Source organism: Lepidochelys olivacea (assembly GCF_965140295.1).
Source record: "Lepidochelys olivacea isolate rLepOli2 genome assembly, chromosome: 10".
Taxonomy (NCBI): Eukaryota; Metazoa; Chordata; order Testudines; family Cheloniidae; genus Lepidochelys; species Lepidochelys olivacea.
The window spans coordinates 79,946,715-79,971,854 of NC_140420.1; the positions used below are offsets into that span (position 1 = coordinate 79,946,715).

The following is a 25,140-nucleotide window of genomic DNA, read 5'->3' on the forward strand; positions in this document are numbered from 1 at the left end:
GAACTTTAGAATGAAACTGAAAATATCCACAAATTTGCATATAGACTAACAGAGAAGCAAAAAAATGTAAGGAAGAAAACCAGAGATGTTGATGAACAATAAAACCATCGTTTCAGCATTAGTGAAGAGAGGATAGGTGTTAACAAGCTATCACTAGGCAACTATTGTAAAAGTTATTGTAAAATATTGTATATTTATTGAATATTGTAAAAGTAAGTGTGAAAAACTGACAAAACAATTTACTTTAAAAATACACAAGAAGGGACCATCCCAGACTAAACTGTCCTTAATTGATGGGCATATAGAAATAATATAACAAATCCTTCCATTATGCAGCTGAATGTATTAGATGCAGGAGAGTGGTGATTTCTTTTCAACGCATGTGTGCACACCTCCAAACCCTTCTCTTCCACCTCCCCGCCCTTGAGGAGGGCAAGGAACCCATGACAGCATTATGAACTCTTTTTTAGTGGGTGAGGATTTTTTTTCATAAGTCTGATTAGATCATCCACCTGAGGTCCCTTCCAACTCAAATATTCTATTTTCTAATTTTGAATAGAAGAAACAGTGTATAGAAAGACTCACAAAGAAAGATAATACCTGTCAGTATTTGTTATCCATCCAGCTAATGTCTGTTAGTAGGACCAAAATTGTAACATATCTGAGACTCATACTGTTGTTCAGCTGTACAGGATTATAGTGGTGCAATTCCTTTCCCTCCCCCTTCTAGATTTAAAGAATAAACTGGATGGATTTAATACATCGGTACATAAAAATGATGCAGAGGTATGTGTATTTTCAGTCATCCTCTTGTTTCTTTCACTGTCTCTGCAGTACTTTGAAAATTTCCCCTGTTGTCCTGACTCAGCAGGAACTGTAGGAGATCTATTGTTTCAAAGTACATGTAGCCGTTGGGCACTTAACTGAACGCGAAATGCCATTTGTGCCTTTTCAAAATCTCTCTCAATATTTTATAATTTAGCATTTTCCCCGGAGTTTTACTTAGCTTTTAGTACTTGATTGTTATGTTCAAAGAGAAGTAGCTGTGATCTTCTCCAGCAGGCAACACCAATCCTGATGGATAAGAGTGGATTAACTCCACAAAGGTCTGCTTCCTTCTCTCTCTTCCTCTTTACCTATGGGTTGGAGATTTCTCTCTCTGATTTCTTCCAAACACGATCACTTTTCATCATCTTAATCTTCCCCTCTCATCTCCTAAAGTGATCAGTCTCATGCTGCTATTTGACCTTCTTGCATGAAGCGCTTTGATCTCTGTGCCAGTTTCATTCTGCCGCTGGTTTGACTCTCCAGTGGTCCATGGCCTACTGGAGGGTCTGGAAACTGGCAAATTTATCTTTCTAGCTGTTTACGTAACACACACCACTATGGTAATTTCCTGCCTTAAATAACTTCATACAATTTTGTAGGGATTTTAATATTTTTAGTAGTTATTTAGTAATTATGTTAGTATTTTTATTTATTTGTCTTCCTCCCTCCTCACAAATAGTTGAGTTTTTTTTCTTTTTATGGGATGGTTAAGTCAAATAAATTTTCCATTTTGATTGCAAGTCTGTGATTTAATGTACAGCAACAAAATCATAAACTTTAGTCCTGCATCAAAGATCATGGGGAAAACCATACGCTCAGAATAATTTTTTTTTTTTTGTATTTGGTGCATTGCAAGTCATATATTAAAAAAAACAAAAAACCAAAATCACCTGTGAAACCTGTGCAGTAGTAGTTATATCTTTTACTGGTGCTTCTCTAATTCCATCACTGCAGCTGTTTATGACAGTACTTCCTGTCTATACTAGTATAGCCAGTTGTAAGTCACAGTGGAGTCAGCATCCATTTTTTACTCATTCTAGGCAAGAATTCTGGTCAAGCTCTGCCTTGCAATGGCCAGAAACCCTTCTTCCCAACATGAATGTCTTTTTGAGGGCACATAACCTTTAGGAATTAGCTGTTTCCCAAGAGGTTAGGACTGTGGCTCCTCACTGGTTTGTTAAGACTTGGTAAAAGCATGTTTCTTAATTGGTATGAAATACGTTTATTTATCGAACTACTGATTGGGCAGGAGCAGAAATATTAATCTTGAGAATAGACTTGTCCATTGGAGAGGATTTGATTTATGTGGATCTTTAGAACAGCGGTGTGCAAACTGGAGCATATAAGATTCTCTGGGGTTTGTGTGAAGAAACTGGGATCCTGTGAGTCCTGCAGAACCCACTATCATAACAGTGGGAACAGGATAAAAATAGAATGGGTATTATGGGGCAAGACAGGAGCGGGATTAAAAATATAGTCCTCTTGCACTGCAAACAACATGAATGCCCTGCCTAGCAGCCACCCAGCTCTTAAGGCAGCACTGTTGCCAGTAGTAGTGCAGAAGTAAAGGTGGCAATAGAGGGTGGGATGCAATAAATTCTGTGAATGATAAGGTGGGGGCACGATTGGACAAGTTTGCACACCACTGCTTTAGAATGTTATGACAAATGTTTGACTTCATTTTGAAGGAGCATTTTCAAGTAAAACTCTCTCTTTCAGAAAGTCCAGTGTGACTCTGCTGCAGTGGACAGTTCAATAAAATCACTTTTTAATGAGCGAGGAGACCTGGATTTTGCTGAACAATTGTGGTGCAAAATGAGAAAGAGTAAGTGTTTTTTCTCACTGCCTTTATAACTTTTACACATTTCCTATACCACTTTTTTATACATATTTTAAGAAATTGGTATAAGTTTCTCCAAGTTTTAAGAACTGATTAACTCTTCAGGATGGTTATGCCATAAACAGGCTTAAGGATCATTGTCATTCATTTAATCATAAGATAGCATGCTCTATTTACGATATTATAGGAAAGTATGGTGACTTGTGGTATGTGCACATTTTCTCTTTGCCAAGTTGATTGTTGGTTCTGTTTAGCAATAAATAGTGCATACTTACTTTGTTAGTGACAGCCATTTATCTATAAAATAGACTTTACTGGGGCTCACGGAATATATTTAAAGTAGGTAGTTCCTCAGAAAATGTTATAGATGTCAACCTTTGCAAATAATATATGCAGTCTTGAGGGCCTATTAATTAAATCAATTACTGTTTTTTTTATTAACAAGTGACAGTTTTGTCACATAAATGCCTTTTTTACTTGTAGGGCTGACTTGGAAGTCATGATCATTCTTTTCTGATGTGAATATTGCCACATTAATGAATGCCTTTGTAACATCAAAAGCAGATGACTAAAATGTACTCTATACAAATGTATAATATACCCTACTCAGGTATATCAGTACTTGATGGTTTCTGCTGATGCAGAATGCAGACACTCCTCTCTTAAGTGAGGCAAGCAGTTAAGAGCATATATTAGTTTCTGTGGAGCATGAAGCATTGTTATCTGTTTACTTCAGTTTGTAACAAACACCTTGAACTGCAGTCTATAAAGCCTGACACGGTCTAGGACTTAGTTAACTGAGAAATCAGCTCTCTCTCCTCATGTCCTGTTAACAGTATTTATAAACTGTTGAGTTGCTTTCACTGTTGGTTCTGGAGCTGTACTCTAGGGCAGGCATTATCAGTAAAGGGCCATTCTCTGGAACCTGCTCTCACAGACCTCTTGTCAAATTTCATGGTGTAGTGCAAGACCTCTTGGTTCAGTCACACATTTAAACTTATCTTTGGGCCATTCTGTGCAGTACATTTATGGGATTATGTTCTTGGAGTTTTTTAAAGTCCTACATTTTGTGCATTGGTCAACTCTTTTATCATCTATGTGATAAAGGAAGATAGATGTTTTTGTAGCCATTATAAATTAAATATTGGAATAACTCTTCTCTCAAGGTGTCACTTCCTATCAAGACTTGGTAGAGTGTTTCACACTGATTATAAAATCCCTAGAACATGGTGAGATACAGCCTTGGGTATGTATGTGTATCCTGAATATGTTTTCATGATAAAAATATCAGCTTTGGATGTGTAAATAAAGTAGGATACATTTCTTTTAAATGTTTGTAAATTACTCCTCATTTTGACATATTTTAAATTCAGTTTTTAAATAGTTCACTATTAGCTTGTCTCTTTTTTTTTTTTTTATAATGTCTTGCTTTTAAATTATACTGTGTATTTCATCTATATATTACAAGAAAAATCTTATTTTTTTTAGATTCATCAAGGGAGTAGCAGTTTACTAAGCAAGTTGATTCAACAATCTTATCATGGAGCTATGGAGGCTATTTCCCTCAGCGGTGTCACTCCAATTCAAATGCTTCTGGAGATTGGTCTGGACAAAATGAAGAAAGATTATGTCAGTTGTTTTATAGGTAAACCTGTTATTTAAAGGCATGACTGGAAATTCACAAGAAAAGGTTATTTGACCCAAACAATCCATCACCTCTGTTTTTGACTTCTTTTTAACTTCACCTCTCTGTCACCTTAGCCTTTTTCCTTATTGCCCATAAAATCTTTACTTACGACTTAGTGTGTTCCTCTGCTTACTTTTAATTTGAAAATTATCTCAAAATAACTATGGCTTATAACTAAGGCTGTAACAGATTTCTAAACTAATCTTTTTATGTAGGATTTCATAAATGTCAAAATGATAGAAACCTATCAGTCTGAAAAAATCTGAAGGGAGAAATTTGAATAATATCCTATTTATTTAACCAGAGCCTGTTTTTAGGTGTGATAATGCTTTAGGTGGGGAAAAAATGTGTGTCCGTCCTTACTGTCTCTCTTTCCCCCTTCTTGTAATCAAAAGGGGTTGAGGAGAACACAGCCAAGAATACTGACAGTATCATTTATTTTACAAAATTAATAAATTGCATTCTTGAGCCAAACCTTGAAATAGAAGCTAGCACGTAGGGATATTAAAAAAAATAAAATAAATAAAAAAAAATTACTTCAATGGTGTTGTGGCTTTATCTTCAGTCTCACAGTTGCATTGTTTCTTTTGCTTCCATTCTTCTGTTGTCTCCATTTTTGTTGTTTTTTGTTTTGTTCATTTTTGTCATTGTCACTTTTATCTTACTCTTTGTTGGAATTATTATTTATCAGGCTATTACCACAAGACTAATTTAACCATACGTTCCTTTTATTAAATCCAAAGGTCAAATGGCATTTATACAATTGTTCTAAACATGCTTAGAAAGTCTAAATAATAAGCAGTTTACTACCTCCAAATAGTAACAAAACATTTATAAGCATTTGATCAGGATACTTAAACAGGCCAAGCTCAGGGATATCTTAGATCCATAGTGGTCGACTCCATCATGGTCTGGCAGGTATTACCAATAAAGTCTTTAAGAGTTTATTTTTTTATATCCCTTTAACAAACTATTGATGTCATTGCCAATTATTGGACCTTCGGTAAGGCCATATGAAGGATTTTCTTATATAGTCAATTATTACTGCACCTGATACCCAGTTGATTGTGTTTTATTACTATTACTTCAGCCCAAACCTTAAATAAGATAACACTGGTATTTTGAAGGGTCACTACAAGTTTAACACAAGAACTTTTCTTTCTGATGTTCTCATTCTTTTTGGTCACATGCTTTGGGCCTATTGCTCATGCTAATATCCCAGCTCAATTTAAAACCATAGTTCACCCAATCTAATGTGGGCCTATATGCCTACGCTACTTTTTTTCAAGGCTTCACTCTTCACCTTTTCTTCATTCCCTGAGTCTTCCTACCACACTGCCAACCTGTATGCACTCTCATTTGCTCACCTGTTTCTGCTGCTTCAAACCTTACGCTGTTTAGGAGGGAGAAGCATTGAGAACTTTAGGGCTGGTGACCTAGCTGATGCTAGCACCTGCTATGCCTACGTCTGCTGCCCCTTTGCATTTCCATGAATGGAACATGCCATGTTGGTGGCTGGCAACCACTGTCTCCAACACCAGCCACTTCATGTTTCTCTTTGTACTTACAGCAGTGAGTACAAAGAAGTCCTCAGGTGTGGTGATTGCACTCTTCTCTTAGTGTGGCTTCCTGTGGCCACCTGTTTTGCTTATGCCTGAAGCTGCCACAGTGTGTAGCATGTTTTTTGAGTAACAGCCGTGTTAGTCTGTCTTTGCAAAAAGAAAAGGAGTACTTGTGGCACCTTAGAGACTAACCAATTTATTTGAGCATGGGCTTTCGTGAGCTATAGCTCACTTCATCGGATGCATACCGTGGAATGCATCCGATGAAGTGAGCTGTAGCTCATGAAAGCTCATGCTCAAATACATTGGTTAGTCTCTAAGGTGCCACAAGTACTCCTTTTTCTTTTAGCATGTTTTTGTTTCTTTAAAAAAAAATCTTTATTTGTTTTGCAGGCCAAGAACTTGCAACATTAACCTATCTGGTGAGATATTTTAATTCTTATTTTGAAAGCAATATAGAGTTTTGACATATACTTGTTTAGATTTAATTTTCTCTCCAAATTCATAAAGCCTATTTGCAGGATTACAACATATATTCTGAGTTCTCAGCCTTGAAAATTGAGTGTTTTAAAGACTTTTTTTTAACTCTGGCAAGAGGGTAAAGGAAGGAGAAATTAGGTCAAAGCTGAGGTACCACCTTCTATGTCCTTATCTACAGAGCTACTTCCACTTGAAAATATGATAGAACCATGGCCAGGATTTTGTCGGGAGCTGTGAAATCCTGTCCATTAATTTGGATCTGCTCCTGAGAATAGAGTGCTTATAGCTGTTGAAACAAAATTTTAACTTCAGTAGTAGAGAAAATTTACATTCAGCCATGAAGGATTGCGGTTAGAAATCTGGTTTTGTAGCTCTTGCATTTCAGTGCCCCTGAAGGTTTTGCTTGTTTGTCACTCTTTTCAAAAGTTAATAACACTCTGAATTGGTGTTTCATACGTATTTGAAGTGAACACTGTCAACCCTGACAGTCCTAAAATTCTACTATTAAAACACTTTTTCTTCCAAATCATATTCTTAATCATGAAAAGTCTGTTACCTCCTTAAAACTAGGATTGCTGTATGGATAAAATATCAACGTGTGGGATTAATAGTTTAGGTGGTTGGTAACAGCAGCTTAGTCCCCTGGGTAGGGCACCATATTGTAGATTAGGAAATCTAGATTCTCTTCCAGACTCTGCCATTGACTTGCTGTGTGACCTTATGCACAAGAAGTCACATAACCTTTGTGTGTTTTTCCCCATCTCTAAGTGGAGACCATACTTCCCCATTTTTGTAAAAAAGCTTTCAGATCTAGGAATGAAAATTGCACTATGAATGCAAGGTGGTAGTATTTTTGTTAGTATGACATCTCCACATTTCATTTCCAGCTCTCTGGCTCAAACCCAGACCAAAGCCCTGATTCAAACCTACTGAAGTCATTGGTAGTCTTTCCACATCTGTGGTGATCCAAAGTAACCACCATGTTACAGCTGTTTGACCCATGTGAAAAGAATTGGTAGTCTAGACTCATATTGCACAAGCCATCCCAATTAGCATTTTTATTGGTATTTTCAGTAGAGAGCCAAAAATTGCATGGCCATGGAGGTTAAACTACTTTCTCACCCAAGAGGTGGACTTTCCAGGTCAAGGTTGGGGTGTATTTGCAGATTAAAAGGGAACTTGAACTTTTGCCAGTTATTTTGTACATGTCCCATGTATAATCCAGTGTCTTTTTCACCATCACTAAACTTTTTTTTTTTTTTAAAGTAGGGAAGAGTGACATTCTAACTTCACTGGCATTTGACTCAACGTCAACAGACTGCGTGTTCTAGGGTTACTTCATGGTTGTAGGGTTGCATGGAGTGTTGCTTCTCTTGGCTGCAAGAAAGCATGGTGTTTCGGTTACAAGAAATATGCTTAATGAAGCATTCTGAGAACAGGATTTTTATAAATCAATACCCTATTTTCTCATAAAAAAGGGGCAGACAAATGTAGCAGAAAGAGTTGACCTTCAGAATGTGTACAAATTGAGTACTCATCTGATTAGCATATTTAACCCACCCAACACCAATAGTTACCTTTTAAGAGCTTTGTTTATGTCTTGTTTTCAAGTGTATATTTTCTTCTCTAGGACTACTTCATTTCCACATCAGTAGAGCTACAGGAGCAGGTTCATCGCATTCAAAAACTTCATCATATGCTGGAAATATTGGTCAGCTGCACAGTCTTTCTTCACTTTAAACATGAGAACCTCTTCCCTTTGATGCAGTAATTATTTAATTTTTACTTTCCATCATTTAAATGTCAATAATAAATGGATTAGTTAAATAACTAGATATAGTCAAAAGGCAAACTTTTTATAAACTGTATTTTATTGATAATGATTGTGAGGAATGGGGACTGTAATGGGAGCATTTGGATCTTCCTGTTCAATTTTTCTGCCCTGGTTTAATACCCTTGTACTTTTCCCCATCATCTTGTGAAGGGATTCAGGGAACTCACTAGAATCCTAATTTTCATTTTCTTCTCTTCTTCCTTTTCCTTTCTGAGCTCTCAGATCCCAGCCATTCCTCCATTCTGAAATATGTAAAACGGGTATTCAGAAGAACATACCTTCAAAATAACATTAAAAACAAAAATTTAGTGGGTTTTTTTTGAACCTTAGCTTTTTTGTTGCTGCAGATTCTTTCTTGCATGTCTTGTTTTATCAGCCCTTTCAAGTCATGCTTTGAAACCTTGCAATTTTTTGAGGCTTTCATCCATTTAGCTCTCAACTAATGCAAAATCCCAACATATTTCATATGTATTTTCAATGCTACAAAGTTTCTGTGACTGGATAGTGTGAAAAATTAGCCTTCCATTCTAAAAAATACCCTGGTTTTAGAGGGAACATTTGTGAGGAATAAATATTGTGCAATTGCAATTTGTCAAGTATAGTAACTCTTATGAAGTCACTGTTGTGATATGATCATTTTCTGTTGACCTGGGAAGCAAGAGCCAAAATCAAGTTTTGGAATCAAGGTTTTCTGCAAGTGCATAGTAACTGATCTATTGTCATGAAAGCATGAAAATGTAGTTAGTTTTGCATGTATATTTATCTGGGGTTGAGTAGTTGCATAAACACTCGTCCAAGAAGTAATAAGTAACAGTATTTGACTGCTTTTATCACAGGTCCTGCATAAAATACTACAAAGAAAATCCTCTGAATGAGAAGCATGTGTTTCAGCTACCAATCAGACCAGCTGTTGTCAATAAGTTCTATCAAAAGTAAGCCAAACCTCAGCTTTCATAATAGGGAAATTCCTATCTTGATTGAGTACATAATTATTAAGGTTTTTTTGTGCCATTTGATTGTTCCCTCAGTGATCACGCACAAATATGGAGGGTGGAAATAAATAGTGTACCTGGTCAGAAGGAGGTTAAAACAGTATATCAGCTTAGCACTAGTCCTCCTGTTGAACATATGACTTCGAACAACCCAGGTAAGGAACCATTTCTGGTATAAAATATTAAAATGATACTGTAAGCTTGAATTTTTTTTAAATTAACTAGTGATGTATTGTTTTGTTTGACCCAGTGTCTCATACAGCACTTTTTAAACAGTGTGGCTTAAATATTTTTTATTTCCTTTTTATGCATAAGAATCTCTTCAGCAAGGGAGAAATTGACTATATGTAGAAAAAGTGAAACTGGCTAAATGTAAAAAGTGTTGCTGCATACACAAAGTAAACAAATGAGGTGGGGAAAAAACCTTTCTGTTATAGTATTATTAGGTATTAGTTGTAACTATATGAGGTACAAAATTTTCAGTGTGAGATGATTTTCCCTCCCCAGCCTGACAGTTACTTTTAAAACAGACTATAACATAGTTCTAAGTATAACTGTCTTTGAACTTTGGCATCCTGCTTCTGAGCCCAATAGAGAGGGTAAACGTATTGTCAACGTGAAGAGTAGGTGTCCAGATTCACCATGTTGGCTGGAGCAACGTTTTAAAAAACTCTTGAAAAACTAGGGAAGAATTCCAAGTATAGGACCAGTGTAGAGTTGATTTGCCTTTCTTTTGACAGTGACAAAAGAGATTAACATTTTAGTAGATCTTGGACATTTTCTTATCTTTCAAAATAATTTTGAGAGCCTATTAATTTCAGTGGAAGGTGGTGCTTATAACAGATTCTTGAAGCCATCATGTCAAACTTTCTTATGAGCTGTCATTTGTAAGAATACCATGTTAATACTTAGTTCTTTTGTACTGCAGGAGTACTTTGTGATACAACAGTTAATGGAAACACCGAAGAAAGTATGTATTTTATTACCATGGCTAACTGCAGTCAGGTGCATTTTACATAAAAGAATGCTGGTGTACAGATAGATGCTTAGAAGGTACAGTAAATCGAAAATAGTCAACATATTTGCTTCCCGAAGTATATCTAAATATATTTTGTGGTTGGAAGATTGATACCCTATATTTGTTAGTTATTTGTTGTGTTGAAGTTTAGAATCTACGTAGACCCATAATTGAACAGTATGTGTATAGTTTGTTGAAATACTTTGTAACATGCAGTTATTTTAAAAAATTAGTATAAGAGGTAATTGCTTTTAAAACTAATTTTGATAGTTTATAAATTATGAATATGCTACTTTTTTACATTGTTTTAATTTTATTTTTATTGCTTATTGTACAAAGTAGCTGACCAAGAGCAAACAGCATTATAAAATATTTGCTGGTGTCACATGATGTTACATCAGTAAAACCTATTTGGAGAGATGCTCTTCCAGTGCCATTTAAATTTTGTAAAAGAACTTCAGTTTTCTCTAGCCCTATATTTATATTTTGGAGTTGTTCTTCTCATCTAGCCCAAATTCAACATTCCTTTAAATGCAAATAATTGATTTTAATCACTTGTTTTCATTTGTACTTTTGAGTTATTTTTATAAAGAACATTCATATAACTATTAAAACGTTGATTTGATTTACAGTTAAATATAGCCTTTACATTAGATTTGGTACTACTTTTTGCTAGGAGGATGCACATTTATCTAATTGTATAGCATAACGTACATTTGTTCAGTAACTTGAGGCTAAAGCTTTTCTGCACAACAGAAACTGTAAGTACTGACATCTGGAAAAAAGTAACTGCCAGCATTCATTCCGTTGTCAAAACTGAAAATGATATAGATCATACCATATTATTAAGTTTGACCCCAAAATGTAGTTAAAGATGTTTTCTCCCTGATTTTATATACCAAAAAACAGCCTTTATAGTTTGAAAAGGGCTCACTGAATCAGTGTATGAGATTTTTATTTATTCAGATTTATTTAAATTATTTTAATAGATTATTTAAATTTGAATTTATGACAACCTATGCTAAAGCCTAAACTGAATATAAATGAATCTGTCTTTAAAAATAAAAACATATTAAAATTTAAATTAAAGTTAAATTTTGAAATACAGTTTAAATGTGTGTGTTTTCTTAAGTAATTGATTTTTATTCATTCTTCTTGAATAGAAGCTAAGAAATCTATCCGTTTTGTGCACAGTTAACCTGACATCCACAAATGAGTTTGTGTTTTGGAATTTTGGTAAAAGTTGAACATAAAGTCTTGCTTTGAAGGAATCATTTCAGGCCAAGCAATGGCAGGTTGCTAGCCATACTCGGGAACTAGTTCAGTTCTGTATAAGCAGGTGCATCTTGAGTAAGCTGTACTCGCTTACAGCAGGACTGAATTTGGTACAGTATCTTAACTCACATGTCCAAGTCCTTGGATCACATTTTTTTGTCTGTAACATTCTGTAATAAAGAAAGTATTATGAGTAGGGCCCTACCAAATTCACAGTGAAAAATGTGTAATGGATCATGAAATCTGGTCTCCCCTGTGAAATCTGTTTGTCGTGTTGTTGCCACCCTTACATCTGTGCTGCTGCTGGTGGCGACACTGCCTTCAGAGCTGGGGTCCCAGCCAGCAGCTGCCACTCTCCAGCTGTCCAGCTCTGAAGGCAGCAGTTCAGAAGAAATGGTGGCAATATCATGAACCCCTACAATAGCCTTGCAAACCCCCCTATCCTCCCCAAGCCCTTTCTAGGTTGGGACCCCCATGGTTGCAGCACGTGGAATTTCAGATTTAAATATTGGAAACTGTGAAATTTACAATTTTTATAATCCTATGACCATGAAATTGACCAAAATGGACCATGAATTTGGTAGGGACCTAATGATGAGGTAGGTCTAGTGGCCTAAGCATAGGACTGGACATCAGGATTCTTTGCTTCTGGTTCTGACTCTGACCATAAGGCTGTGAACAAGTCAGTTAGCCTATCACATTTATTCCACCCATGTGCAAAATTTGGGTTAATAATACCTAATTATTATTGTATGGGGATGAATAGTTAATGTTTATGCAATGGCATTAAGATTTTGAAGTATGATATGCTCTAAGTATTCTATGTTCATATTTCGAAATTAGCACTTCCATGGTAATTTAAAAATACAGTGATGAACAGGTTGCCAGCAACAGAACTTGCCAACAATCTGCCTATCCTTCAAATATATATTGGCAAGCTTTGAAACAATTTAATCTCAGCCAACTGTTGTCCTAATGAAGAAAATGCAAACTTGGCAAAACATAAAGGAAGATAAAACCTGCAGTTGAATTTTGATAGCTATTAATATTGAGACATGAATTGCCTTTGTAAAATTTCTAAATTATGTCTTATGGCTGAAATTGAATAAAATGTAGAAGCAACAATATGTACACAAAAGTAAAGCTGAATTTTTTTTTTTTTTTAACATTACAGTGTTACGTAAAGGCGGCATCTGTGGAAACCTTTAAAACAGTGTAAGAATAAGAATGACATTTTATTGCTTATGCAAAATGAAGATGTTATGTAAACTTGTAGTTTTAGTTGCGCTTCCGAAGGAGGAACATTAATAGAATAGCACTGATAAGTATGCAGAGTGTGAACACCGTTGGCACAACAATCTCAGTCACCATTTCCATGTGAGTAGTCAAGGGATCTGAAATTTGAGAAAAGAAACAATAATAGATAAGATCTGTTCTAATGGGATAATTTTAGTTATTTCTTCATTCTATTTTTTAAGCAGAGATGAACAGCTTTGAATCTTTTTGAACATAATTTGTTTAAAGCTAAAATAATTTTTTTTACATATTGGCATCTGCATTAAACTGGCGTCATTAGAAACAACAGAAAGAAAGAAATTGTAAAAGCTAGAATAAACATTAACATGTTTTATATATTTTGAAAATCTGCAGCAAGTTTGTTAGGTTCTCTTCATCTATATCTTTTGTGGTAAATTCTGAAACATGTCAGTGCTCAGAGGGTTACAAAAAATTGTGCTTACCATGAATTAGTCTCAGTATATTAGCAGCAGTATTCCGCTGTTCCTCTAATTTTCAAGGAAAAGGGGAAAAAAGAAAATAGTCAAAGAAAAATCCTTGGAAAGCACTCTAACCCTTTGAGGACTGCATTTTATCTCTGTGGAATTAAAATTAAATTGCTTCTTAAACTTTTATTTGGTGATTGTAGTACAAATTATTTTGATGCACATATATATATGTTTTAATATGATAGTAGCCCTCAAAGAGTTGAATGAGAAACACACTTAAACTATACTGCCATGTTAACTCATAGGGATGGACCTGTCATATCTTAATCCTACAATATGGGCCACACACATGTACGATATTCATCCCATCTTCCTTAATGGTTTCAGGTGTCCACTCCAACAGAGTGTTTCCCCCAGTTCAGGAACTGATGACCCCTTCACAAGCCCCAGCATGGGAGATGGAGCAGGAGGCAGAAGGGAGGTGTTGGAGGCAGGCCACAGCACTGTGGATATTCCAGGAAGTGCTGTGGTTTGTAGGGCAGTCTGGAGAAGCTGCCTTAATTTAGATTCTGAGAGCCTGTCTAATTTATGCCAGGAACTTCTCCATTCCCCAGAGCAACAAACCACAAAGGTGGTTTAAAGTCGCCTTAGCTCTCCCTCCCACTGGGTTGCAAATTCTCATCCCTAGTTTTTAGGCTCATCATTCAGAGGCTACACATTTGCCTTTTTTTTTTTTTTTTTTTTTTTTTCCTGTTGCATGATTGCCCTGGATTTGGTTTTTGTTTTTGTTTTTGCTTTAATGTTTGAAAAAAGCATTGAGAAATACTAATATCTGCAGAAGTAAGTTTTTAACAGCTGTGGCTCCTCAGTGTTTTTACTATAATTCTTAAGAAAAGACAATTCAGAAATATTAATAAACTGTAATACAATCCTGTTAGCTGCACTATTTTGAACTACTAGTAGTAAATTAAGAGGTACTGTTTGATTCTGAAGTTTGTCATAATTTTTAAAAAGATTTGGCTTTCTATTTTCAAGGAGAAAATATTTCAAAACCCAGTTTTTATGTACTATCAGTCACAGAAATGTTTTCCCTTTAAACCCATATCATATATATTTACTGGATGAGTAAAACAGAATAAATGTACGGTAGTTACCTGCAGCAAGGAGTTGGTTTGTGATAGAACAAGTCTCTATGGCCTTTTGGTGCCAACTTTTCACCTAATAAATTCAATATTATTTATTATTTGATGTGATACTAATGGTTTCACTAAACTATGAATATATTCAGTCTTCTTAGCGCCATTTTCTATGCCTCTGAACTTTAGTCATTTACAACTCTTTCCAGTACTCTCTTATTCTCACACTACATGTCGATTGTATGACTTTTTATGTTACTTTGTACATGTTATGATGAATACTATTGTAATAAGTTTTCATGTTGTTAATTGTTTGGTACAATACAAAATAAACTGGAAAACCCACTCAATATTTTCCATATTATTTTCCAGGGTTTTTCTTGTTTTAGATATCATGCACATGCAATGTCTCTAAACACAGTAAATTAATAATGTGGGGATTGTGATTGCAAAGTTTTATTTAAGTAGTTAATTTACTTATGTGTTCAAAAACATTGAAAGTGTTATAAAAGAACAATAAGAGTAAGATTAGATTTCATCATTCTCTTCCCTCCCTCATCCCCCTCCCACAATTTGACACAATCCTAAATTAGATGAGTAGGTATACTATAGTAGTCTAAGGTCAAATCCCACATACTTTACTCATGCGAGTTATTTTTTATCAAACTCAAAGCAGAATTTGGTCCTAAATTAGGAATAAGCAGGTTTCATAATTGAACTCACCTCTCTTGGATTTGGGAATCCATTTGCACTGATGATCATCTTGTAATAGTGAACAGATGCCTTTGGGTATCGGGGTTTATTCCCCTTTTTAAAGTCAACATGGTATAATCCAAATCTTTCAGAATAACCTTTATTCCATTCAAATTTATCCAGCAGAGACCAGACAGTGTAACCCTTTACATTAACGCCATCGTTTATGGCTGAAAATAGATTTCAAATTTGTTAACAACCAGATGAAGTTTGTGTCTTCACTAGAAACATAGTGCTAAGCAAGCCCTATTTTATACCAAAAATGAAGGAAAAATTTGGGTTAAAATTTTCAAAAGCATGTAAGTCACTTAGGTGCCTGACTCTTATTGAAAGTCAATGAGACTTAGGCTCCTAAGTCACTTAGGCACCTTTGAAACTGTTATCCTTAGTCTAGATGCACTGGAAGATTTCATAGGAGTAATTACAGTATATTATTAGGTGCAGTTTTTATTTTGTAAATATGGAAATTGATAAATTATTCCAATGTCGAAATTCTGACCTATACTGGGTTCAAAGAGTTAGAATATCAAAATGCTTAAAACCAAATTTTGGAACACATTTTATTGTGACTTTGTCCATTTTTTAAAGTTCACCTTTTAGCATCTCATTAATATACCCTTTCAGATATTCAATTCTCCATTCATCACACAACTGAGTACACTGCAGCTTTTCTGATACTCCATTCTCTGTTACGTAAATGAGAGGATTCCCATACTGTGTCTACAAAGAAAAACATTCATTGGAATAATGAAATGATGTTATGCTTCATACAACTACAATTAATTTTTTAACAAAACTAAATTTCTAGAAAACTGGTTTCAATCTATTTACTAGATTTTTTTTTTATTTTATTTTTAATTTTTTTTAACTATAGTTACGTTTAAAAGAAAAGCATAGTTAAAAATTTAAATTTTTTCTTTGGGTTAGCTGAAGTTTATTATAAACTATTTCTATGAATATAGTGCAAAGAGGCCCCAACTGAGATTGAGGCCCCATTGTGCTAGGTATGTGGCAATAAACAAGACTTCAATATGCAAATAAGAATACTGGTGGATGTGTTGGATATTTATTCCTGACACTGAGATACAGATTCATACCCTGTATTAAACAAGATTGTTAGTTAAACTTCTTTTAAAGAAGACTTAGTTTAAAATTTACCTTAATGAAGTTCAGTAACCTTCTAAATCCCCAGGGCACAGAATATAGCCATTTAGATCCTGGATCTGGCCACTTTGGATCAACCAGTTCTGCCAAATCACGATCAGTGTGGTAACTGGGCCCTTTGAGGGCAGAATAATTTTTCTGTATGATGTAACGAGTGGTAAAATGACTTAATCCCAGGAAATCAGATGTACCCTTGATGTAGCTTTTCTCTTGCACTGAGAAGGTTGGTAATCTTGATGTGCCAAGGCCTTGTTGAACACTCTTTTTATCTATTAAATCAAAATTTTTCAAAAAAAGATGGTAAATGCATCTTCTGCACATGATTGAATCTTTCTGCTTTTCTTTACACCACAAAAGCAAAACTAAACTATCCTAAATTTTAAATGCTAATATTGTGTAGCTTTGAACGAGCACTTTCTCTCTGAACACAACCATCTTCCTCTTTCTACCTTTAAAGAAAGGATAGTAAAGGATAAACTTTACTTGATGTGGCTAAAACAGAAGAAATGTGGTCTAGATTGGGATTTTCAGAGGTGCAACAGGAATTTAGGTGTCCAACTCCCATAGTCTCCTTTGAAAATCCCAATCTTAAAGCACATCACTGGGAGTCAGGTGTTTGCCCCTAACTTGCCATTTGTCCTTGGGCTCATAACTTAACTTCTTTCTTCTGTTTCTCCATCGGTAAAAATGTGGATAATTATACTTTTTAGAGGAGCATGCTACTGTTTGTTTTTAATAAAGACAAATATTTTTGTCTTTATCTGGAATCTTTCAGAAAAAATATTTTTATTAACAATCCTCCTCCAAAACCCTATCCTTAATTTTGACTAAAATACACATTGATCAGATTATGTCACTTTCCCATCATAAAATGTTGTAACTATATTATTTATTCAAGGTGTAAATAGCATGACTTACCTACATAATTCTTCATAACTTCAGGATAGTCTCCACTGTAAATAGGATTTGCAAACCATCCCAAGTAAAATTGTACGTATCTTTCGGCAGCTTCAATATCCTTCTGGCTAGTTAGATCAACAGGTTCACCCCAGGCACTAGTTAAAGAAATTCCAACCATACCTTAAAATAGAAAGTGACAGTTCTGCAGTTATGGATAATCTTTTAAGTCTTACTGCAGAGGCATAATTACACAATGAATGCTTATTACCTTGTTGCTTGCTACGCCATGTCTTATTATAAGAATGCCAGACCTTTGCATGAGTCTGTAATTAAAAGAACATATGTATATGCTAACGTATCGTGCAATAATCCGTACAGGAAGAGTCAATGAATCTGTGACAGATATGGCAATATCCTCTACAAATCTTATTGAATTAAGTTAAACCTTTTTAATTTAAATTTCAGTACCTTCGGAGTTCATTATTTTAAAAATGCAAATATGTATGTATTATTGTGGGATTGTATGTAATGTCTCTAGGGAGGAGACATGGCTAATGTGAACCCTGGGAAGTTGTTACGAGTTTCAAATGTCTCTTAGAAACAATGTGCTGCAAAACAAAGCTCATTGGGATTCCTAGGAAATACTTGGGAGGAGGGAAAGGCAACTTTTCACTTATTGACCCAACCTTCTGAAGCTGGGCCATGAGCAGAAACCCATTGTCTACTGATCACTGTTATGTGAGGACAAGATCAGAGGCCCAGACTGGATAAAAGAGTGATTCTGAGATTCCTGGAGGTGGTTGTTCTGAACCAAGGCAGTTATGAACAGGAAAAAAAAAACCCTTAGTGGGGTTTGAAGGACTGTTCACTGGCCAGAGCTCCTCTTGAAGTTCGGGTGATCTTTGGCAACCTTATTAGCTTGTGTGTAGGTTTTTATTTTTTAAACATTTTTTTCTCTAATGCTTTTACCTTAAGGATAAATGTACTTGCTTAGAAAGAGCTGTCTGGTAACTTATACTGGTAGACAATTCTGCTATTTATAGCCTCTGAGGATTTGGAGAAGGTAAAGCACTGCTGAGGTAGTGTATTCTGCTGGGGAATTCACAGTGTAGGTAGGGAACCTGTGCAGCCTGGTTACACCCCAGTCAGGAGGGAGAGAGATGCATGTCTCCACCCAAGAATGGTGAGAACAAGGGAGCCAGGAGCCTGAGAGTGGATAGATGATGGAAGGTACAGTTGCCCTGAACTGTGACAGAAGCATGGAAGGTAAACTTGTCGCACAAATGCATGTCTGGAAATTGTTACCGTAGGTTTTTCAAAAAAAAAATTCTGTTTCTCATGGAAGCTGTTCTTTTACATAAGATGTCAACCCGATCTATGGGAAAGTCCTTTGCAGCTCCCAAGATGGCCTCGTGAAGGTGACATGAACATTTAATGGAGAGTTCTGTGTTCCTGCAGATCTGTTCTACTGTGTGTCTGTATTTAAATGAGAAACTTTTTCTTTAAATGAAGTTTGTTCACTTTGGGTGAAATCCTGGCCTTGTTGAAGTTAATCTCAAAACTCCCATTGAGATTAGTGAGGCAGAATTTCACCCTTTTGTTTATAGAAGCTACCTTAAAATTCTCTCTTCGTATCTATTTGGCAGTATGTTCAATGAGACACTTAAAAAAACTGTCCTCTGAATTGTTGCAGCTGCGTGCTATGTCATGCACCCAATACTACTTAAATATGCACTATCTCAGCACCAGTAGTTTATAATTCCGTTTAAATTAACTCTTGAATGCTTTTCGGTATGCTGTTCAGAAATTGAATCTTTGCTACAAAACCTTATTTTCCTGGGGAAAAAAAATTAAGACCCACTTATCTCAGTCATAAAATGAGATAGCAATACAAGAAAGAACATATTTCTAGTTTTACTTTAATTATATGATGTGCTGCTTTGTATGCCCCTATTCCACTGAGCTTCAGTCCTGGTGCATGCTCTCCTGTCTCATAGCCCTCTTCAGCAACTGCCTACAAGTACATGAGAAAAAAATTGTAACTATAAGGTCACTCCCAAAATTTGGGAACCAAATCTATGTAGCTCAAAAGACCTGTAGGAAGCCATCAGTAACTTACCCAAGGGTTATTAAAAGTAATCCAGTATTTTACACGATCACCGAACTTCTCGAAACACAGATTCGCATAATCATTAAAATAACTTATCATGCTTATATTCTGCCACCCACCATACTTTTCTTGGAGCACCTGTATATGTAATAATTACAAGAATTAACAGATATGTAACTTAAAATTCAATATGCCATTATTTTTTGATAAAGGTTATATTGTATGTAACTCAGTATACATAGTAGCTAGGCTATGATGTGCACTTAAGGTGATTTAGTGAACTGAATAAGCAGTTTGAATGAGGCAGAATTCAGTGACTCACAGTGGGAATGCAACAGTGCTTAAGTATATAAAATGATAGCTCAGAGAAATTATTGATAACTTGAAAGCATGCTGGAGTATTTAAAATGTTTTCTTAAAATGATCCAGAGTGTGTTTATTTTTACAAACAAGTTAGCTACCAAAACCCTACATTAGACAACATAATAAATTTAAATATTCTCAGACCTGTGGAAGATCCCAGTGGAAGAGGGTCACAATGGGGATAATCTTGTTCTCCAAAAGACTATTAATTGTATCATTATAGAACTTTATCCCCTTTTCATTCACCTGTTCTTCTGGGGAAAGAAATGTTGAAGAAAATGAATTGTTTTTACATCATTTAGATATTAATCATTGGAAAATGTTTTCTAAAATGATATAAGCTACATATATCTATATAGATAGATATAGATATATTACATTGGTGTATGTGTAGGCACCTGTATGCAATGGAAAGGGCTGACATTGTAAGGATCCTGATAGAGAAATAGATATATATTTCCCAGTATATGTGACAAATATATCATGTCATTGTTTATGGTATTCTCGAATGTAGCAAAGTTGTTTTGCTTATATGTGCTTTTAGGTTTATAGTTAAATGGTTATGCTTACTTTTAATACCAGTGGGCATGATACGAGGCCATGAAATAGAAAGCAGGTAATGATTAACTTTCAACTCCTTCAGTAACTGAATATCATCCTGCAAAAAGAAAATCCAATTAAAATATTACTCACTAATCCCAATAGACTTAATTCTTCAGATTATTAATCTACAAATTAAAGCAATTTTAATGGAAGACTTTGAGTTGAGGAAGTGTGAAAGAAGAGAGGATTGCACAAAAACAATGTGCTCTGCCAGTTATTTTCTGTTTTCTGTGAAAAAATGACTATTTGCAGAAGCTGGTGGGGCATGAGTTTATTCAAGTACAAAGAAGTCCTAAGCCTGTGTATTTTACCTCAGTTGATTGCCATGGAAATTGTGAATGTAATGTTAAATTCCGAATTCATTGACTTTACTGTGGAATCAAGCATGGAAAGAAAATGTGTTGTGAAGGAACAAGTTTTCTTACAAAATGTGCCTAGCATCATCTTAAAATATTTTTAACTGACCCTCCCTTTAAAACTAAATAAATAAAATAGGGAAAGTTGTGGATAAGAGCAACCAAGCTTGGTTCACATACCTCTGCCCAGGTCAGAAACTACCTCCATGAGATCTAGCTGCGGGCTAAGGTGGAGATGTCTGGGAGTGTTACTTTCTATGTTTGTGTAATTGCTAAGAAGGAGTCAATGTTCAGCCCTGGACCTCTACCCATGTTCCCTCCTTTTCCACACATAACTTACTGCTCCTACATTTTTTCAAGTCCAAATAGCTATTTGCACATGCAGTGCGATTGTTGGGTATCCAACTGCTTGATTTCCATATGCACCTATATTTATGGATACAGCCTGGTGTATGCCTGCAAAATTAGACTGAAGAATTTGGCCCCAAACATATTAACTCTTTGCTAGAACAAATTCATGCTAGAACAAATTCGTGCTGAAACTCTTGAATATAAGGATTTTATACAGGGTCATCTGCAAATAAATCACCCACGCTGCTAGTCTCCCAGTTTTATGTACAAGGTGCTGTTAATTTGGAATTTATCTACATTTTATAGCATTGTCATATTCTGAAACCCTCACATTTGATATTCGGATCTCCTAGATAGAAATTTTCAGTCTCCTCCCTGTAATACCAGTAAACTCTTCTCTTCAAATCTGACATTTTATTTACATGATTCAAGAACTGTTGGGAAACTTGCATATAGTGTTCTATTTCCAACAGTAGAAAAATACCATAGTGGTTCAACATACCTGTAATAAAGGACAGAACCTGTTTCCCTGCCTGCTGGTATAGGACTATAATATAAAGATTCAAATACAAGATTGTACAGACTGACTGAATTTTGTTTCCAGGTTAGACTCTAGTACATCCTGACCACAAACAATCAAACTACTACTTTCCAAAACCCTGTTCAGTAGATTTTTAACTCGAGTTATTTTCTAGCATAGTGTAAATAGTACAATAGTGTAGTTTTAGGGAGTGGGTTTAGATGTACTATTTCTACTTAGCAAGAGAGTGGAAGCATGGGTCAATGGTTAGGGCATGAGCCTGGCGCTCCAGAGACCTGTGTTCAGTTCCTGGCTCTGGCACAGACTTTCTAGGCCCCTAAAACCTGTGATGATTTTGAAAATCCCATTTGGTGCCTAAATACCTTTAAAATTTGGCCCTTGTGCTCTCTCTGTGCACTACCCTAACTAACAAGGTGAAAACACATTAAAGATTGTGAGAGGCTCAGAGACTGTGGTAACTGGGACTATATAATTGCCTAAGATATAGAGATAAACCAGTTCCTTCTCCTTTATGACACAGGAGTTAATCCAGACCTAGTTTGGAAATATCCCAAGAGTATGTGCAGTTGTGAGGAAAGAGGTCTATCTAGATGTTTACATTGTTCTCATCCCTGGCATCTGAGGAATAGACTGAGATGGGATTGGCCAGCTAATTTACATGAGTTCCTCTCCCAGTAAGCAGCTTCAAGACTCCCAGAGGTAGAGCTATCTCCTTTTGTTTTTCTCTTTTTGCTGGCAGTGTCTAGAAGGCCCCAATATAATTTCATTTTAAACTGTGCAGAGACTTGTACTCTTCCCAGTCCTCTAGATGTTAAGGATGTTCCTTGCTGTGACAACTGGTTCCTGACTCTGGTGTTTGTAGGTAAGTGAAGGCTGAGCTGTATTTCAGATGTATGTTGCTGACAGTTTTAAGTAATAGGCATATTCTGTTGCTGCTTTAGGTCTAGACTGTGTGCCCCCTTCCCTCACCTTGAGATCCACACTTGGATCTTCATCTCTCACACAGAACAGAGCTAAGCTACTTCTGCAGTACTGTTCCCATGATCTAAAGAGAAGGAGGATCTGAATTCAGGGAAGGCAGGTGGGGGACACATCAAGCATTATCTGTCAGAGCAGAAATGATGCAGTCTGGAGAGACCATCCTCAAGGGTCCTGGAGGCAGCCAGAGCCATGGCACTGTGCTGCCTGTGAGCTTGGAAAGGACCAGTGAGGCCACAGATCCACAAGTTTTTGTGGCAGTCTTTTCTGGTTGTAAGGGAAGGGAGACCAGTGCCTGTACCCCTGTAACCTGTACCCCTGCAGTAACGGGGAATTCTAGGAGCAGAAGATATCTTCCCCTTGAGTGGGATTTACTATAGAAGGGCAAGCATAACCTGACCCATAGACCACAAACAGCATTTTAACAGCTCGTCAGTTCATCTTAAATTCCAGTGAAAAAAGGCTTTAGTTTGTACTTAAACATTCCTCTGCAGTTTCTGAGCTGGGGTTTTGCAGTTTTGTTCTGGCATATGAAAACCATATTGTGAAACTGACGAGAGACCATTTTCATTTCCCAAGTATCAGAGTAACAGCCGTGTTAGTCTGTATTCACAAAAAGAAAAGGAGTACTTGTGGCACCTTAGAGACTAACCAATTTATTTGACCATAAGCTTTCGTGAGCTACAGCTCACTTCATCGGAAAGCTTATGCTCAAATAAATTGGTTAGTCTCTAAGGTGCCACAAGTACTCCTTTTCTATTTCCCAAGTAGTTTATGAAAGCAGACTCAAAGAGTTTGGCTTGTTTAGCCTAACCAAAAGAAGGCTGGGGGGAGATATGATTGCTCTCTATAAATACATCAGAGGGATAAATACAAGGGAGGGGTGTTATTTAAGTTAAGTGCCAATGTGGACCCAAGAACAAATGGCTGTAAACTGGCCATCAACAAGTTTAGGCTCAAACTTAGGCAAAGGTTTCTAACCATCAGAGGAGTCAAGTTCTGGAACAGCCTTTCAAGGGAAGCAGTGGGGGGCAAAAAACCTAACCAGCTTCAAGACAGCTTAATAAATGTATGGAGGGGATGGTATGATGAGATTGCCTACAATGGCATTTGGCCCATTGGCGACTGCCAGTAGCAGAAATCCTCAAATGCTGGAGATGGGACACTAGATGGAGAAGGCTCTGAGTTATTACAGCGAATTTTTCCCTAGCTGTTTGCCTGGTGGGTCTTGCCCACATGTTCAGCTTCTAACTGATTGCCATATTTGGGGTTGGGAAGGAATTTTCCCCCAAGTCAGATTGGCAGAGACCCTAAGGGTTTTTCACCTTCCTCTGCAGCATGGGGCACGGGTCACTTGCAGGTTTAAACTAGTGTAAAAATGGTGAACTCTCTGTAACTTGAAGTCATTAAACCATGATTTGAGGACTTCAATAACTCAGCCAGAGGTTAGGGGTTTATTTCAGGAGTGGGTGAGGTTCTGTGGCCTGGAATGTGCTGGAGGTCAGACTAGATGATCATGATGGTCCCTTCTGACCTTAAAGTCTATCACTCTATGAAATGACATGGGGAAAAAAGTCAGCAACAACAGAAATAATTAAGTGTGTCAATTTTTAATCTCATTTCTTGTAACAAATATTTAATTGTTTTCTTTAGAAACAGTGGACCTGATCCTGCAAACCTTTATTGAATGAGGAAAATCGAGGTCTCAAAATCTCTCCTGAATTTTCCCATTGTGAGTCAATAAGGTTTTATTTATGATTTTACCTTACATCTGAACCCTCCACTTACTCCTAGACTTTTCAAGTTTAGTCAGCCCCACTAAGTAATGGAGTAATAACAGTTTCACTAGAATTCCAATTCCTGCAATGCTGGCTCAGTATAGAACAACCATTTGGAATCTGTCTTCCTGTGTATATTTCTTTTCACTGGGACAATTAATTCTAAAAAACTATCCTTTGTACCTTGAAGACTGGACACTTACGGCTGAAGCAAACAACAGTTCCTAGCTTAACAGCTTGGTGTAGGAATCTAGTTGCAGACTTCAAGAGCAGCAGATTAAAGTATCTGTCATATTTGCAGTTAATTCAATTGTGACTAACAACTGTTCAGTATTTTTTCTATATTATGGATATTCCCTGTTTTAATCATACCTTAACTTTGTAGTAGCCTTCACATGATGAATCTGCTGTTTCATTCATAAACACTTTCCCTTTCTTGTGAGTAAAAGCATCCCAGATACTCAGTCCTTTCCCATTCTTGTCCCAGGCTCCTTCAGTCTGGTAGGCAGAACTCCCAACACCCCATAAAAATCCTAAAGGTAACAAGTAAATACATTGATGACGATCTGGAGACTAAAACTAAGAACTGGCTTTAAGGACTAAATGTTCATATGTGTAAGTAACTGGGATGCCCTCAGAATGTTGCATCTGAGTGTGCAAAGTAGGTGGCTTTGTGCCTAATTAAACACTTTACACACACACAAACAAATATGTGTGGTTTTGCACATGCAAACTGGTATCCCTGTAAATTTTTTAGGTTCATCTCTCTGCCCTGAATGGCTCTGTATTATGCATATAATTTCTCTTCAAAAGGAGAATCTTTTACCAACTTTCTTGTACTAAACAGGAATGGGTCTAGAATATTAT

The 25,140-nt window shown here is 36.2% G+C and overlaps 2 protein-coding genes across 6 annotated transcripts in view; one reads left to right on the plus strand and one right to left on the minus strand.

The window, feature by feature from the left end:
- Nucleotides 1-14,667, plus strand: part of ZWILCH (zwilch kinetochore protein) — a 28,048-nt gene extending 13,381 nt beyond the window's left edge. Inside the window, exons 10-20 of one of the 3 annotated variants that reach the window (XR_014713383.1) lie at nucleotides 731-786; nucleotides 2,548-2,653; nucleotides 3,835-3,914; nucleotides 4,157-4,313; nucleotides 6,311-6,339; nucleotides 8,028-8,164; nucleotides 9,068-9,163; nucleotides 9,260-9,378; nucleotides 10,152-10,276; nucleotides 12,691-12,731; nucleotides 13,628-14,664. Coding sequence is in view for 2 of the 3 variants with exons in the window: in XM_084641743.1 (XP_084497869.1) it covers nucleotides 731-786; nucleotides 2,548-2,653; nucleotides 3,835-3,914; nucleotides 4,157-4,313; nucleotides 6,311-6,339; nucleotides 8,028-8,164; nucleotides 9,068-9,163; nucleotides 9,260-9,378; nucleotides 10,152-10,243 (872 nt within the window). In the remaining variant the exon portion in view is untranslated. Of the gene's footprint in view, nucleotides 1-730; nucleotides 787-2,547; nucleotides 2,654-3,834; nucleotides 3,915-4,156; nucleotides 4,314-6,310; nucleotides 6,340-8,027; nucleotides 8,165-9,067; nucleotides 9,164-9,259; nucleotides 9,379-10,151; nucleotides 10,277-12,690 lie in introns of all 3 variants that reach the window. The other 2 variants (XM_084641743.1, XM_084641744.1) reach the window with 2 other exon arrangements.
- LCTL (lactase like) lies at nucleotides 12,795-24,764 on the minus strand (the record flags this gene model as incomplete). Of its 3 annotated transcripts, XM_084641746.1 has the most annotated exons (10): nucleotides 12,795-12,910; nucleotides 15,723-15,849; nucleotides 16,288-16,562; nucleotides 17,212-17,373; nucleotides 17,462-17,516; nucleotides 19,112-19,207; nucleotides 19,313-19,441; nucleotides 19,811-19,917; nucleotides 20,237-20,324; nucleotides 24,646-24,764. In XM_084641746.1, the coding sequence occupies 10 exons, from the start codon at nucleotides 24,691-24,693 to the stop codon at nucleotides 12,795-12,797; spliced, it is 1,203 nt and encodes a 400-aa protein (XP_084497872.1). The 3 variants fall into 3 exon arrangements, with proteins under 3 accessions (XP_084497872.1, XP_084497871.1, XP_084497873.1); XM_084641745.1 differs by lacking the exons at nucleotides 19,811-19,917; nucleotides 20,237-20,324; nucleotides 24,646-24,764 and adding exons at nucleotides 14,395-14,458; nucleotides 15,100-15,299 and having other exon boundaries at nucleotides 19,313-19,417; XM_084641747.1 differs by lacking the exons at nucleotides 19,112-19,207; nucleotides 19,811-19,917; nucleotides 20,237-20,324; nucleotides 24,646-24,764 and having other exon boundaries at nucleotides 19,313-19,402.
- Between the last annotated feature and the right edge of the window lie 376 nt (nucleotides 24,765-25,140).